The 15,174-nt window shown below is 49.1% G+C and overlaps 1 protein-coding gene across 4 annotated transcripts in view; it reads right to left on the reverse strand.

Moving 5' to 3' along the window:
• The window catches only part of WDR25 (WD repeat domain 25), a 140,490-nt gene that overhangs the window by 73,488 nt on the left and 51,828 nt on the right, over nt 1–15,174 (reverse strand). The window contains exon 1 of one of the 4 annotated variants that reach the window (XM_032839685.1): nt 11,670–11,702. The exons of the other annotated variants lie outside the window; for them this stretch is intronic. Within the exon in view, the coding sequence (XP_032695576.1) occupies nt 11,670–11,687 (18 nt within the window). The 5' untranslated portion in view covers nt 11,688–11,702. Of the gene's footprint in view, nt 1–11,669; nt 11,703–15,174 lie in introns of those variants that run through there. 4 annotated transcript variants of the gene reach the window in all.

Consider the following 15,174-nt stretch of genomic DNA (forward strand, 5'->3'; position numbering starts at 1 on the left):
GATGTAGCTCCTCTTGGCGGCTGCTTACTGGGCACTCCCAGGAGCTCAAATTTTCCTGATTCCAACCCCCCACTTTATTTCCTTGCACAGGCCCGGTGGGGGGGGCGGGGGAGGGGGTGGCTGGGGAGGAACCCTGGTGTCCTGGCTGTCATACACAGCCTTGTCCCCGGGGGTGGCCTCCTGACAGCTCTGCCACAGGCCCTGTTGAGACAGTCTCTCCCACCCGCACCCAACAGCCAGCCAGGGCAGGGCCTTTCCAAGAGAGGTGACTACTCTCAGAAAGTGAGGTCACTCAGGTCCTGCTGCCATGGCAACCGCCACAGGCCAGCGCCAGGCTGTCTCCACGCAGCACCAGACTGAGCTCCGACAGGCCCAAGCTGCTGACCAAAGCCATGGTTGCCACCAGCCTTCCATGATGGGGTTGGGATAGGGGTGGTCATTTTCATCAAGACTCCTCAGTATGCATAAAAACGAATGCCAACCCCTCACTTCCAAAACTCTATCCAGAAACCCAGTAAGGAGGTCCTCTAGGAGACTCTAGGAGTCTTCTGGTCTTAAGGACCTATCTGGCTACAGGCTTCTGCTAGGCACACTCATGGGCTCAGAGTGGGGTTGTGAATGGGACCAGCCTAATAGGAAAGCTTTCAGCTGATGCGGGAGGCCCCACTCACCTGCTCAGCCCACCTCTCACCTCCTTCTCCTTCACATGTCACCATCCAGCCACCTTTCCCAAATGTGTCCTACTCTTGGCACATTTTTACACAGGCCCCTCCCTCTACTTGAAGCAGTTTCTTCCCTCCCCGCCAGGTGGGCCCCTACTCTTCCTTCCAGTCTCAGCTAAGATGTTCCTTCTTCCAGGAAGCCCTCTTGAACCCCCAGGCCGAGGTAAGGTCCCAGCAGATGTTCCCACAGTGCTCCATGCTTTCGCTCTGGCGGGCTGGAGGCACCATGTGGTAAGGGTCTGGTTGCCATCTGACCTCTTCTCTCCTGAAAATAAGTCAAGAGTGGTCATCGTGGCTGGGAAAGAGTGGGCAGGGGGGTCGTGCATCTGGCGGGACTGCTTGGTTTTTCTGTTTTTTTAGTCATTACTCCTTTCCCCCATTATCTTATTTACACTGTTCTGATTTTGAAAGGAATCTATGCATTGTAATAATATTTTTATAACCCCCATCAGTACCACAAGAGCTATCATTTCTTTCGATCCCCACATGTCCCACACTGCCAGGTGCTTCATTACCAACAGGTAAGGAAATGTTCACACCCCTTTCCAGGGGGTGTACCCACGCCATTTGACAGAGGAGGAGCCTGAGGCTCCACGTACAAAGGAAGCCACCCAAGGTTACACAGTGAGCAAGTCACAGGCCCAGGACTCCTGGCCAGAGTCCATGTGCTTCCCTCCATGCCACGGTCACCACCCTGGGCCAAGGGTAGGGAGTAAGGCACTGAGAGGAACAGAGGGTGACACCGAGTCTAATCCTTGCACTCAAAGTCACTGCTGCGAACCTGCCAGCAGTGTCTTTGCACTATTTTTCTGTGCATTTTTTGTTTTTTCCTGAGATCCTTCCGAATTACAAACCCGGCATCCTGCTTTCTTCACTTAACATTTTCCAATGTTCTTAAAAACTTCATTTTCAGAAATACAGTTACTCATCAATTCCATAAAAGCCAAGCACAGATACAGCAGGGGCCCTGAACTTGACCATTTCCCCCTGGTGCCAAGAACTACATGCACACAGCAAGAGGATTTAACAGCCTGATTCAGCACGGTGGGAAGGAGCAAATTACTTGAGTCTGGGAAATACACTACCTCAATCTTGCAAATGGTTTTCAAAAATCATTAGGCCACAGAAATGTCATCCTGCCCGCCTGGCTTCTGCCGCCGCTCCACCTGCCTATCACCACATCAGGCCTCAACAAACTCACAGCACTCAAGTCTGGGGTGGGAGCAGACTGAGCCCCTGGGCCCAGAGGACCCCAAATCCCTCCTGAAAGACAAACACAATGTTCTCTTGGCCCACCTTGATCTGCTCAATTAAGCAACAGTAAGGGGGGTGGGGGGGCAGGGCTACAACTTGACAAGGAACAACTCCTGTCCCCACCTAGAGGTTCACACACCCACGCCTCAGCCTGAAGTTGCTGCCTGCCGCCCGGCACCACTGTTAACTCCCTGGAAATAATCTCTGTGACCTCCAGGTTGGCGTCCAAAAATAAAATCACGGTAGATTTATGGGTCTCAAGTCCAAGGCTCAGACAGAATCCCCAACTGTAATTACTTCTAAAAGGGGCCAGCTAAGAACTACCCAACCAGTTCACTCAAAATTCCTCGGTACCCAGCCAGGCCTGGGGTTCCTTGGGGCTGAATATTTATCACTCCCTAACAAACCATACCTTGAATGCACTAAGTGGCATTACAAATGGGGCCCCCAAAATCTCTAATGGGCTTGAATTAGTCTTACACCACATCACTTCAATGAGCACGAAATTATTTCACCTATAAAAGTTTCACAAGTGATTCTAAAGGATTAAAAAGAGTTACATAATGGGATAACAGTGATAAGTCTATAGTACTTAAGTCAATGACTTCTGTGGTCACAAAGCCTGTAATTTACAGAGGCTGCCTGGCTGTGAGCGTGGCAGTCAGAAATCCCTTTATCTGTGGCTGTGCTGACAGCAACAAGAACCTCCACGTCAGAGAGCAGCAGCTCCTCCAAGAGCCAGGTGTGATCAGCAACATCGGTACTGACCACGGAAAGCCCATTTGTCTATTAGTTCATCTGTCTGTCTGTCTCGCCTGTATTCGTTCACTAGCTTTTGAATAGGACCCATGGCTTCCAATTTTTTTTTTTTTAACAGAGAAACAATGTAATTGCTGCTTAACTTTTAAGTTTTATTTTTAGATTAGGTATTATCAGTACTGGGTTATGTGCCCCACGTTGCAATTTACACATTTTTACTGATGCTGATCACGAGCAATGTACCTGCTGGGTCTCTGTCACTTATGAACACCCCTCAAGTCCCCAGGAGCAGGCATGCCCAATTCCCCTCTGGACCTCAAAGCCACTCCTTCCCACCTCCACAGGAAGAGGATGGGCCACAGGACTGAAATAGATGATGTGGGGGGGGCAGCACAGGGGGTCCAAATGTCAGCAGGAGTGAGGGTGGAAGGCCAAACTTAACAAGCTGAAGGCTTGGAATCTTTGCGGACTGCGCGTCCTTTTCCTTTACCAGGACTGCTAACCTAAAGTCCTTCCTCTTAAGGTCGGTGTTATCACCTGGCGCACAGTGCTGAGTCCAAGTGCAGGGTCCTAAAACCCACAGCAGGGGAAACAGGCTCCTGGGGCGGCCTACACTTGACACTTGACACCACGTCAGGATGGAGCGGTCTTTCTACCCACCCTTCTTCCCACAGGAAAGTCAAAAGCTCAGCGAAGCATCCAAGGGGCTTCAGAACAAACGTGTGTGGAAGCTTCCTGTTAATCCATAAATGAGGAGCCTGTGGCCCAGCAGGTCTCCCCTCCAGCTCTGGCAACTAGGCCACCTCCGGCTGACTTCCCAGACCCTAGGTCTAATGGTTGGGCTCGGCTCTCCTCCACCACTCCCACCCCCCCGGTGCTCTATGGCTTCTAAGCTTTCTCATCTTGACAAAAGTGTTAAAATCCTCTTGCTGTGTATAAGTTTTTATGATAAACTAGTTGAAAATCTCTTTTGGAAGTTGTAGCATAAATTATAAATAAAGATCAACAAAGCCAAGGCTCTGAGGCAAAAATCTTATTACCACCTTGAAGGAGCTCAGTGTCATTTTTCTTCCAGTAAACATGTAAATCCGATGTCCAAAACAATCTGAGCTGCTTTATTCCATGGCTCATGTGCATGATTTTTAATGGCAAACAATAATAAAGTGTAACTGAACCCTCTAATCCTAAATTCATCTAGACTTTGCTGCAGAGAAATACATTAATAATAAATTCAGAGTTCATGTGACAACTCGTAGTGTAGGACTCTGAGACTCCAGGGCACAGGAACACTGAGGAAGCGGGGGGGGGGGGGGGGGGGGAGGATGACACACACAGGGTGACAACAAGAAGGACGTCAGGGCCTGGGTTCCACAGGGCACATTGGATACACGGAATTCCTAACCCCCCGGGGCCCCTTCAAAGCAACACGGCCCAAGCGGAGCACCATGTCTCTGAGCTGCCATTTACACAGCTAGAAAGTGGGGCCAACACGACCACTGTCCAAAGTCGTGGGCAGCTCACAAAGTAGAAAGCACAACTGAAGGCACCATGAACCATTGGTTCTCTTTCCTATCCTTCATCACTGGCCACCAGACTAACCCAGCAATGGTACACACAGGGCTTAAGACCCTGAAGAGAAAAAAAAAAAAAAAAAAAAGACCCTAAAGAGTAAGACTGAAGAGGAGCTGTTTGGGCGCCGTCCTTTAGGACAATGGCCAACCAGATGAGTCAGGAGCACGCGTGAATGTATCCACTGTCCAAGCGTGAGGAGGACGATGCCTGGGCCACGTGCATCAGAAAGGCATGTGCCATGACAACTACTGTCTTGGCCTTCGGCATCTGCCCTGGCCTTGGCCTCAGCAAGCGATGAGACCTGTCCTAAGCCAGGACAGAGCCAGCCCGGGCCCTGTATAGAGGGAAGCCCAAGTGCCCAGAAGACCAGGCTTATACCACAGGCTTTGGAGAGACGTCAGTCCTGCCGTTTGCTGTGGCTGCTTTCCTGACCCACAGCTAAAGGGAACGGGATGTGCTTGAAAGCACGCCTCTCTGTGTCTCCACGGCTCTCAGAAGGATAAACCACTGCTTTCAAAGTAGAAAAATGACCACTAGCTTCAGTGCAGCCCCAGCCCCTCCTACGTGTCTTCCAGCTTCAGCTCCCAGCCAGGCAGGACTACGTGCTTCTCAGGCGCATCCCTGCCATCCTATCTCATCCTCTGGGCAGCCACTTGTGGGACTGAGGACCAAATGGGACCTGGGGGCCAGACTCCTAGTGTTGGGGCCTGGCTCCGTCCCCTCTCTGAGCTTCAAGACCCGGATCTGTAGGACAGGAAAGGTACAATCCCCCCACCCAAGGCTGCTGGGAGGCTAACCGAGAACGCACAGAGCGCCGCGTGCTAACGACAGATCATTATTACTCCTGCTCCAATCACTCAACAAACATTCTTCGTGCTTTCCAAATGCACTCATTTCACACCAGCCCCAAGCGCTCCCAATTAATGAAAGAACAAATTAAACTGTCATTACTTTGCTTTAATTCTGTAATTAAAGAACTTCAAGAGGCGACAGGCTCTAAATAATGCATGCTTTTGTCAAAGAAATGTTGAGTTCTGGGCAGAGAGAAAAAAAGTAAGGGGGGAAGCTTCGGGGAAAAGGGGAGAGAAGAAGATATGAGGCAGGAGCCATGATATTTGTCCCCAAAGATCAGAGGGAAAAATCAAGTGACAGCTGAAGGACTTAATTTGTTTTTGAATTAAGGCTTCAGCTACCACGGAAAACGGGAAAATATACAGCCCCCACCCCGCACTCCCGCTCCGCATCCGCCAGAAACAGGAACGGTGTCGGGAGTAATTCAGCCGGTGGCTTTTCCAGTTGATGAGGCAAAGCGCGGCAGTCATTTTGACATCTGCCTGTGTGTGACTCTCCTTTTTATGTCAGTTCAGGGGAAAGAGAAATAAAGAAAAAGCATGTGGCACGTAAATTTTTTTAAATGTGTGTCTCTTACCGAGCAGATCACGCAGCTGCCACACGTTACAAACCCGACAAGGTTGTCCTTTGCAGGGAGCACGTGTGAATATATCACATGGGAGAAACAGGGGAGAAACAGGGGAGAAATAGGCTTGGGGCTGGACGGATGGGATTCAAACCCAGCTCCGCAGTGCCCTGACCCCCCCACCACCCGCTGCAGACCCAGGCCCCCCCACCTCTGGGCAAAACGGGGGCAGTGAGTGAGCGTCTGGTGAATCAGTGCCTGGGGCCTGAAGAGCAGAACACGAGGTCTGAATTAGGAACCAGCAACCAGGCCTGCGACTTCAAATTAAATAACTTACTGAGATGTTTTCTTCTCGTTAGGCATTAATGTTTTCATAAATCTCATACACACTGTAATTGCTGCGTCCTGATTCTCTGAATCACAGAAAGAAATGGCTTTCAGACATGGCTTCCATTTACGCTTCTATTAGCTGCAGAACCCAAAGGATGAAATGTTATTAAATATAACTTTTTTTTCCTGCAATATCGCCAAGTTCCAAGAACAGCTTGGAGGTTTCCCTGAAAAGGTTGGCAAATGTGCTTAGTACACAGAATAGCAACTGCTTTACAAACTGCATACTTTTATTAAATTACTGCCCTCGCAACATCCTGCCAGCCACAGGATTAAAAGGGAGAAGAAATTAAACTGATGGGAAAGGCTTCCAAGCAACAGGTCCAAGTCACTTGTGATAAATCTCCTTCAAAGTCTGTACATGTGGCGAAATGGAGGGGGTTTGCTTAGAGTTTTGGGGGGCCTAACATAAAATTTTAGTAACACATACCACTACTTCAACATTGAAATGTCACTTTTTTTTTTAAGACTTTATTTATTTGACAGACGGAGAGCACAAGTAGGCAGAGAGGCAGGCAGAGAAGAGAGAGGAAGAGAAGCAGGCTCCCTGCTGAGCAGAGAGCCCGATATGGGGCTCCATCCCAGGACTCTGGGATCATGACCTGAGCTGAAGGCAGAGGCTTAACCCACTGAGCCACCCAGGTGACCCGAAATGTCACTTATTTATCTACACTGCTAGACACATGAGAATTTTTTTTTCTTTCCATCTTTCCACTCTGGGTACCCACCAGGGTACACAGGGTCTAGCCACATTCCTGGCCTGCCCCGGGCACTTAATAAAGCTGGCTTAGGGACCGAATGAGTGTGTGTACCCCAGCAGAGGGCTAGCCACAGAACAGGCAGTCAGGAAAGGTCAAACTCCTTGCTCCATTCGGGGCAGGCCACACCGAGGCCCCCTCTGCCGCATACACCCACTCCGCTCACAGGAGCCCCCATACTCCCAGCCCCTGCACTGCCTACACGGCTCTCTCTTTTGCAAGGAAGCACTCAAGGGCAAGCAGCAGCCCTGTGTCAGAGCCTCTCTCCAGCCCTGTGTGACCCGGGGCAGCTGCAAAACACTTAAGAGCTCTCTCAGCTAGAAGATGAGAACCAAAATACCTGGCGAAGCCCAGCACACGGCACGCGGTAAGCGCGACAGGTGACCGCTGCTGCGGCAGCTGTACATCTCCCCCAAGCTCCCGCCTCCTCCACCGGCGGCGTCCCTGCAGGACTGCATGGACCAGGTTCCCCAGGCAAGCACAGGCTGGTCCAGAGCTTTCCTTCCATCCTAAAACGGACCTGAAAGATGTGAGGTCATGTCTGCCCCCATTTCACAGATGGGGAAACACACAACAGAGAGTTTCAGTAACTTCAGAGGCAGGCTAGGAAACAGCAAAACTGTCTCCCATTAAGCCCCCAGCCTATCCACAGAGCCAAGCTGAGCTCCCCAGGACACTCTAGTCACACACAGGGTGCCCTTCACCCTCCTACCCCCATGCCCCTCCGTGCCAACACTCCAGCCTCTGCCTGGAAAGCCCCTGAGGCAAGAGATCCCCCCTCCCTCTGAGATCCAAATCACCCCCATGCCACCTCCCTGCAGCAGTGGAAACAGCCCTAGTCCTGCCGCCAAGGACTCAGGTCACACAGTTATCCCCATGGCATCCCCCATTCCACAGTGATGGCTCCCTTGAGGAGGGGACCCTCAATCCACTCCTCTGCACATCAGGGCCCAGCACATAGTGGGAGCTCAGCTAATGCCTGATGCCTAAGTGTGCAAATGAACAGAGTGTCTCCTAAGCGTCCACCATGATGCTGGTACCAGAAAGTTCTGAAACTTCTTCCAGGAAGCGAAGCCTTGGCTCCCTGGCCTGGTTTCAAGACCAAATCAGGCAGGGCTCTGTGTGCCTTGTTTGATTAAAGCGATGAGCAGGAAGTAAACACAAGGCTGTTTATTGGCTGCACACAGAACCCTTGCTCAAAATGCCAGGGACTGAGCACTTTGACACAAATTCAGCAGCGGCATCTTTAATCATTTCAGGGTTAATAAAAAATGTCAATTACATTTGTCATCATGGATATCCTGGGGGAACGATCCCAGCTCAGACAATCTTTGGCCAAATGACAGCCTGGTCTGTTTGTCACACATCCCTCCAGCTGCCTCGCTGACAAATTAATCGAATTGGTTACCTCCCCCTGGCCTGTCCCTTCGTAAATAATCAAAAGTAATATGGATCTCCCAAATAATCTGACCGAAGAATTGCTGCTCTCTCTCCCTAAACAAGAAAGGAGAACAAAGCAAGGAATGAGGCCGTAAATACCCTGAGGGCACAGACTGCCTGGGTGTGGGTGTGGGTGTGGTACAGCCCGGGAGGCCCATCTGTCCACCCCAAGGTCCCTCAGTGCCCAGCACAACCCCACAGAGCTAACAGTCTGCATCACACAGGCCAGGCCCCCACCTCCATAACCCTCTGGGGGGTCCCATTCTACCCCCATTCTAGAAGCCAGCAAACAGCAGCTGAGAACAGACTAAGCACGCCGCCACGGGGACGCAAACCCAGGTGTCTGGCGCCACCCCGCTGCCCGCGGCAGAGGGGACTCTGAGCGTGGCTGCCTGTCTACATTTTGAGAGTAGCTATTTTGCAATCAAGGAATTCCTGCACATTCAAATTGCCAGGTGCAAACGCATCCAAGAGGAAAATGCTCCCCTGGTATAACTGACGCTTAACACATAAAGATAGGAATGGAGTCAGGTTGAAATTGAAAAAGCAAAAACACTGCTTTCTACCCCAGGACCACTTCAAATGCTCTGAAATCGTTACATTTGCCTAAATTAAGCATTCTATCTTTATCGGAGAATGACGTGAAAATGACTACCCAGGGGCTCTCAAGTGACAGTTTCCCACATTTGTTTTTAAACAATGAATCCTTTCGGTGATATGTAGATCTGGCCATGGACCAAAAGTCAGGGTCCCTGTCCTTCCCCACTCCAGTGGGGCTGGGACAGACCTCCCGGTCACCCCCCAGCACATGGGGATGGTGTACACTGGTGCCGCTCTGTCTACCACAACATGCTTTACAAGTGGGAGGACTTTTTGTTACATGAACCTCAAATATTCAAAATCGCTTTTATTTTCAGAGAAAATACAGGGAGTATGAAGAATATACAAGTACTTCCCGGATTTGCTGTAAAGCTTTTGCCGTTGGAAGGGTTAAGCTGAACCCCAGTCCTCTGAGACCACTGTTAACTTCTGCAACTCACTGTCACATAAAAAGCCTCCGCCCCCACACAACCATCAGGGGCTGCCCGACTGCCCTTCCAGAGCGTTCTGTCTCCAGTGAAAAATCCAGATGACACTTTTTTGACAGCCTGACAGTCATTAGGTTTGCAAGTTAACTTTCACGAGACAGGCAAAGGCTCTTATTTTGATGGCTTCCCTCCATTTTGGCAATTTTATCACCTTCATAAACACTAATGGCTCTTGAGTACCTGCTGTGGGTGTGGTGTGCTGTGCCAGGATGAACCACACAATGCCATCCAAAATGCCATCAAATGAGTCACTGGTCTCCACTGACAATCAGCTCTGTGATGCCCAGGAGTCCGGGGGCTGAAGCAACGGCTGCTTCCTGGCCAAGGCTGGTATCGGCGAACCAGCAACAACTCCAGAGGGCAGGGCTCTTTGCTGCAGGACCCACCAGGTGCCAGACACAGCCAGGTGGCTCACATATATTACTTGCCATCCTACCAAAAACCCAGGATGACAACCCTAGTAGCCATTCAGGCACCAGTGGGGAGAAAAGGTTAGAAGGGAGAGAGGCCCCTTACCAGGAGCCCCGGAGTTAGAAAGTGCCCAGGAAACAGAAGCCCAACGCCACCTCCATACCATCCCATGCCTCTATTTACCAGAAGGTGCCCCTGCTACCAGGGCCAGGCCTTTTCACAGGCAGGTGGTCAGTCACGTGCTGGAGGACATGCAGAACACCAGAGGGTTTCCAGAAGGAACTCTGGCTTTAGAGCCAGAGGGCTCTGTGTTCAAATCCCAGTTCTGTCTCCTACCAGCTGTGTGACCCCTGGCACATCACTGTACCATTCCAAATCTTCATTTCCTTAGATGTAAAATAGGGAAAATGAATTGAACTTGAACTTCACAGAGGAACTACGGTTTGAGAAGATTAAACAAGATTCAGTGAGATGACATATACAAAGTCACCCAACATGTCTCATTTCTCTAAACAGCCCTGAATGTAATCAGCTGGGGATAAAAGTGCTTAAGAATCGGACCTCACCTCAAATACCACCTCTCGTATTTGCCAGCTGGATGACCAGGGACGTGGAGTATAACCTGGCTGGGCCTCCACTGGCTCACCTCCCCTCCAAGACCTACCACACAGGCGGTGCAAGGGTTAAGGAGACTATGCCTGGCAGGGAGTGGGCGCTCAATAAAAGCTCATTCAATTCAATTTGACTTAATTAAAAAACCTTACTCGCAGCTTGGAGAATGGCAGGAGCACGGAGGGCTAAAACTACAAACTCAAATCCATTTGAAGCCCATGAATTTTATATCCTGCCGATGAATGCATTTTCTTATTAAGCGACAATATCATAAACCTCTTCTGAATTCCTGGCAACGTAAGAGCCATACCTTCACTGGGCTGAAGGCTGTTGTCAAATCACAAAGAACTCGAAGGTTCTGAAAGAACTGATGAAAAGGAATAACTGAATCCAAGTTTACTGAACAAATCAAATTATTCCACTGCTGCGCCTGTCTCTGCAAAGCTCCTCCAAATTACACTTCCTTATGAGACTAGGAAATTAGACACCAGTAACAAACTGAGAAAACCAGAACATATAAATATTTACATGATCGTCAGAATAACACTCTTCTGTGCAAATCCACCTACGGCTTTGTTTACTCTTATTAACTCAAGTTTAGAAATGGGACAATCGTGGGCAACGGGGCCCTGGGGACGGCGCTCCCTGATTCAAACCATTTCTTTTTTTGTTTGTTTCTTATCTTCTTTTCCTTTTTTTTTTTTCCTTAAGCAAACAGGGGTGCTCCAGGAGAGAGGAGCATGGGAGAGCAAGGAGGAAGGGAGGACAGCTTCGAACCTCAGTTGTGCGAGCACTTGTGCTGTGCGCCTCTCTTCTCTCTCTGAAGGACACGCTAACACCCTAGGGCTGCAGCTGAACACAGGTATGGCGGGTGCTAGTGAGGGACAGTGGGGGTAGAGCAGTAGTAGCAATGACAACGACTATAAATGACAATATATACTATAGCAACCAGTACTATAGCAAATACTATAGTAACCAATGTCCCCGTGTCTGTGTGCTGGAGAATACCCAAGTTACCCCAAATTCCCACAACCTCCCCCTGCTGGCTGAGAGGCAGGATCCCCATCTACAGATAAGGAAACCAAGGCTACCGGAAGTTGAGAGACCACCTTGCCCAAGGCCACACAGCTAATGAGCACCAAAACCAGCGCAGGAGCCCAGCTCTTGGGGCTTGCTTCCAGCACAGCAGCACCAAGTACGAGGGACTGAAACCACAACTGCAGTGAGGCGCGGCCCCAAAATGTACTGGCTGGTGCCTCAACATAGGTCTTGCTACAGCCAAGCTGTGGGGTCTCTAAAGGGGAAGGAGAGACTGAGGCCAGATGGTGGCAGTGATGGTAGGGGCCAGCTCTTTGCAGCTAGATGCTTTCCCAGAGCAGTTTAGTCCTAAACAGAAGTCCCTGAGATCAGTTTCACCTCCCCCTTTCTCATCATCACCTTCGGCCCTGAGTCATAACAATCATGCACTCACTCATTTATTTAACAGTCAAGCACCGCGTCCCTACTCCAGCTCCAGCCGTGTGCCAAGCACTGAGAGACCCAAATGGCTAAGGAGCAGCCCCAGCCCTAAAAGGGCCTTCTGTGCTCCACTAGGCAAGACTCTAACTGTTGTGCCACGTTTTCCAAAACAAAAAGGCAGAACAGATGGTTCAGCATATGGCATGGCACAGGGACAAGCACTGAAAGCAGGGCACCCTAGCAAACCGAGGCCCTCTGGAGCCCATGTTCTAGCTTCCAGGGTGTGCGTGCCCAGCACATCTCAAGCGGCTTGAAGGCGGACACTCGGACTTTCTCTTCCACAGAGATGAAGCCTGCTCAGACGTCACTAGGTAGGAAACAGCATCAGGGACAACCCAATGACCTGGCAAAGTGAAGCCGAGCTACCCAGAGATGTACTCTCTTCTCTCCCCAGTGCATGGAGGCCTTCTCACCCCAAGAGACACTGAACACCCGACTCAGAGGCTCCTCGACCAGCCTGAAGGGCAGCTCAGGCCACAGTTCGTGGCCATACTACCACGCAGTGCCATTACACGGGAAGTTAGGATGACAAAAGTATCTGACTGCATATCCATGGAGACATCATTAAGATGCCATTAAAACACCATTAAAACATGTGAGCTCAATGTAAAACTATTTCACTGCAAATTATACTGCTCTAAAATAAACAAAGGAAATGGAATCCAAAAAGCATTAAAGTAACATAAAGCAAACTGAACCCCTTTTTCAAGTACAAGAGAATTCTAAGTAAGAAAAGCACGCAGTCAATGGTGAAAAGCCAAGCCCAGACCCCGCAGTCAGCCCTGCGTTCCCACCTTGCCTCATCCTCCAACTAGCTGTATTCTCTTCCACAAGCATTTAATCTCTCAGAGTCTCAAGGTCCTGTATGAGAAATACCGCACTGATTAATTGATGGGAGGATTAAATGAGATGAGAGAGAGAAAGGCACACAGCAAGGCTCAGACCCAACACATCCCAAGGACACGTAGCTGGTTAGCAGAAGAGCCGAGGAATGCAATGGCTGAGTCTGGGCCTCAGACTAACCTAAGAAGGCCTGAGTCTGGGCCTCTCCACTAGCCTGAGAAGACTCGAAGGGCACACCCTAGGGGCTGGTGGCATGATAGCTCCCCACAAAGAATGAGATTAATGACTGTGCCCAGTCAGCCACCATGGCTCTCCGACCTCCTCCAGGCCCCAGAGGACCTGCTGGCCCTTCATCTGAAGACACTCACCCACAGTTAGGACATCGTGTCACATGGGCAGCTCTCCCAGGAGATCCACAAACAGCATTCTTTCCCCAAGCAGTCCAACTGCCCTTCAAGCCCCGGGGATCCCCATCTGGAACGGAATCTGCTCCTCGAGGTCTGAGCAATAATTAACCCACTGCCCAGGGCCGACCTAAGTGAATGAGTCAATGAATGTGTGCCTCCTGCCAACCCTGCCCCCCACCTCCGGACCTGAGGCCCAGACTTGCTCTTTCCACTCCAAGACAGCTAGGAGAGCAATTCGTTCAGTGGCCTCCAAAGTTTTTTTTAATCACATTATCACTATTATTTTAAAAAGATTTTTTTGAGCATATAATTTTAAGTACCCAAATTCTATTCTAATACATTACAGCCATTATAAAACATGTACACACACAAACAGAAATTTCAGAAAAATGAGATGAGAAACATCTAAGTGAAACGTCCAGTGCGTCTCCTGGATCTGTTTATACGGCCCCGAGGATGAGAGCCCTGCTTTTAGGAGCATCCTCTGAATGCTCCTCGTCTTCTGACCAGGGACAGGCACCCAGAGACATGCAAACTCCTGAACTGGATCCAGCACCACACAAACTGACCTCAAACCCCAGGATCCAGGTTTCATGTGCATAACATGTGGTCACGCCTCAGTTTCCTCCTCCAAGCACACTGCTATTCTTCTAACGTCAGGTGGAAACGACATGATGTCCAGGAAGGTGGATACTATCACCAGCATCTAGATACACAGAGTACACTTCTCTGTCATGCACCCAAATAACAACCATAAAGAAGAGAAATACAACGGAGTACTCTGCAGCTATGACAAACATGCTGACGGAACATGTTGGTAAGTTGGGGGGGCGGGGAGGAAGCAAAATGCAGAAGAGGATCTAGAGAATATGCTACTTCTTATGAAGAACAGCAAATAAGAAATTTTTGAGCAAAAAGAAACATGGGAGGAAAACCCAAAGACTAATGTTACTGGCTACCTACAGAGCAAGGATGCGAACTGGGCAGCCAGGATAAAGGAAATGAGGTGGGGGTGGAGGGGATACCTCTCTAAATAGAACTTTTTGTATAGACTTGACTTTTGGAGATGTGTTAGTGGTTTGCATGGATCTACGGAAGGAAGAAGGGAAGGAGGTAGGGAGTGGGGAAAGGGTAAGGGGAGGAAGTCTGCAAGATTAGGGAACCCTAAAATAGAATTCAAAGAAAAACAAATGAACCAAACTGTATTTCAAACAAATAATAAAGTCACGCAGAAAGAGGAAAGAGAAAAAAATAAAACAAAACAAAACCAGGCCAAGGAACATATGAACACACTTGGACTATATGTTCTCAAGCTAAAGGCAAAAGAACTCTAAGAATGAATTCAAATTAGTAAGCAATTCAGAGGTTAGCAATTCTGAAACACCTTTTTGGTATCTAGGATTGAGCAAGTATGTAAAAGTACTGTATTGTAGTACAATACAATACAAAAGTATTGTAAAAGCGGAAGCCAAGTTTCACACTCTCGGAGAAGAGAGTATAAATAAATGGAAAGAGGCAGAATGAATCCCACAGTACTGGATGGAAAAATGAAAAATCCATACGAACTGGCAGATTTAATAGAAAGAAACAGACAGAGGTGTGTATGGGTATGTGTATGCACACATCTCCTGCCCAGATCTGTCTTCTGAGAAGCACTGACATCCCACTAGCAATGAGCACACTCAACACCCAAACCTTGGTTTCTAAATACCTTTCTCCACTAAAAGAAACCAGAGCTCCCTGGAGCTCTTTGGAGCTGGAGCAGAAACGAACAAGATGAAACTGGAACATCCTGCTCTGTAAAAAGTAAGAACACGTTCAAAGAATGATGGAGAAAGCTCTACTGGACTCAGGAAGGAACTTCTATTGGTCAAATTATAAAATCAGACTAGAATTTATTAAAATAAGTTCTATTCTATTAAAATAAATTCTATCATAGGAACTGATACAGGTAGGAATCATCAATGAAAGCTACAATTACTG

This window comes from Lontra canadensis, unplaced genomic scaffold, assembly GCF_010015895.1.
Source record: "Lontra canadensis isolate GAN:19392208 unplaced genomic scaffold, GSC_riverotter_1.0 scaffold108, whole genome shotgun sequence".
Taxonomy (NCBI): domain Eukaryota; kingdom Metazoa; phylum Chordata; class Mammalia; order Carnivora; family Mustelidae; genus Lontra; species Lontra canadensis.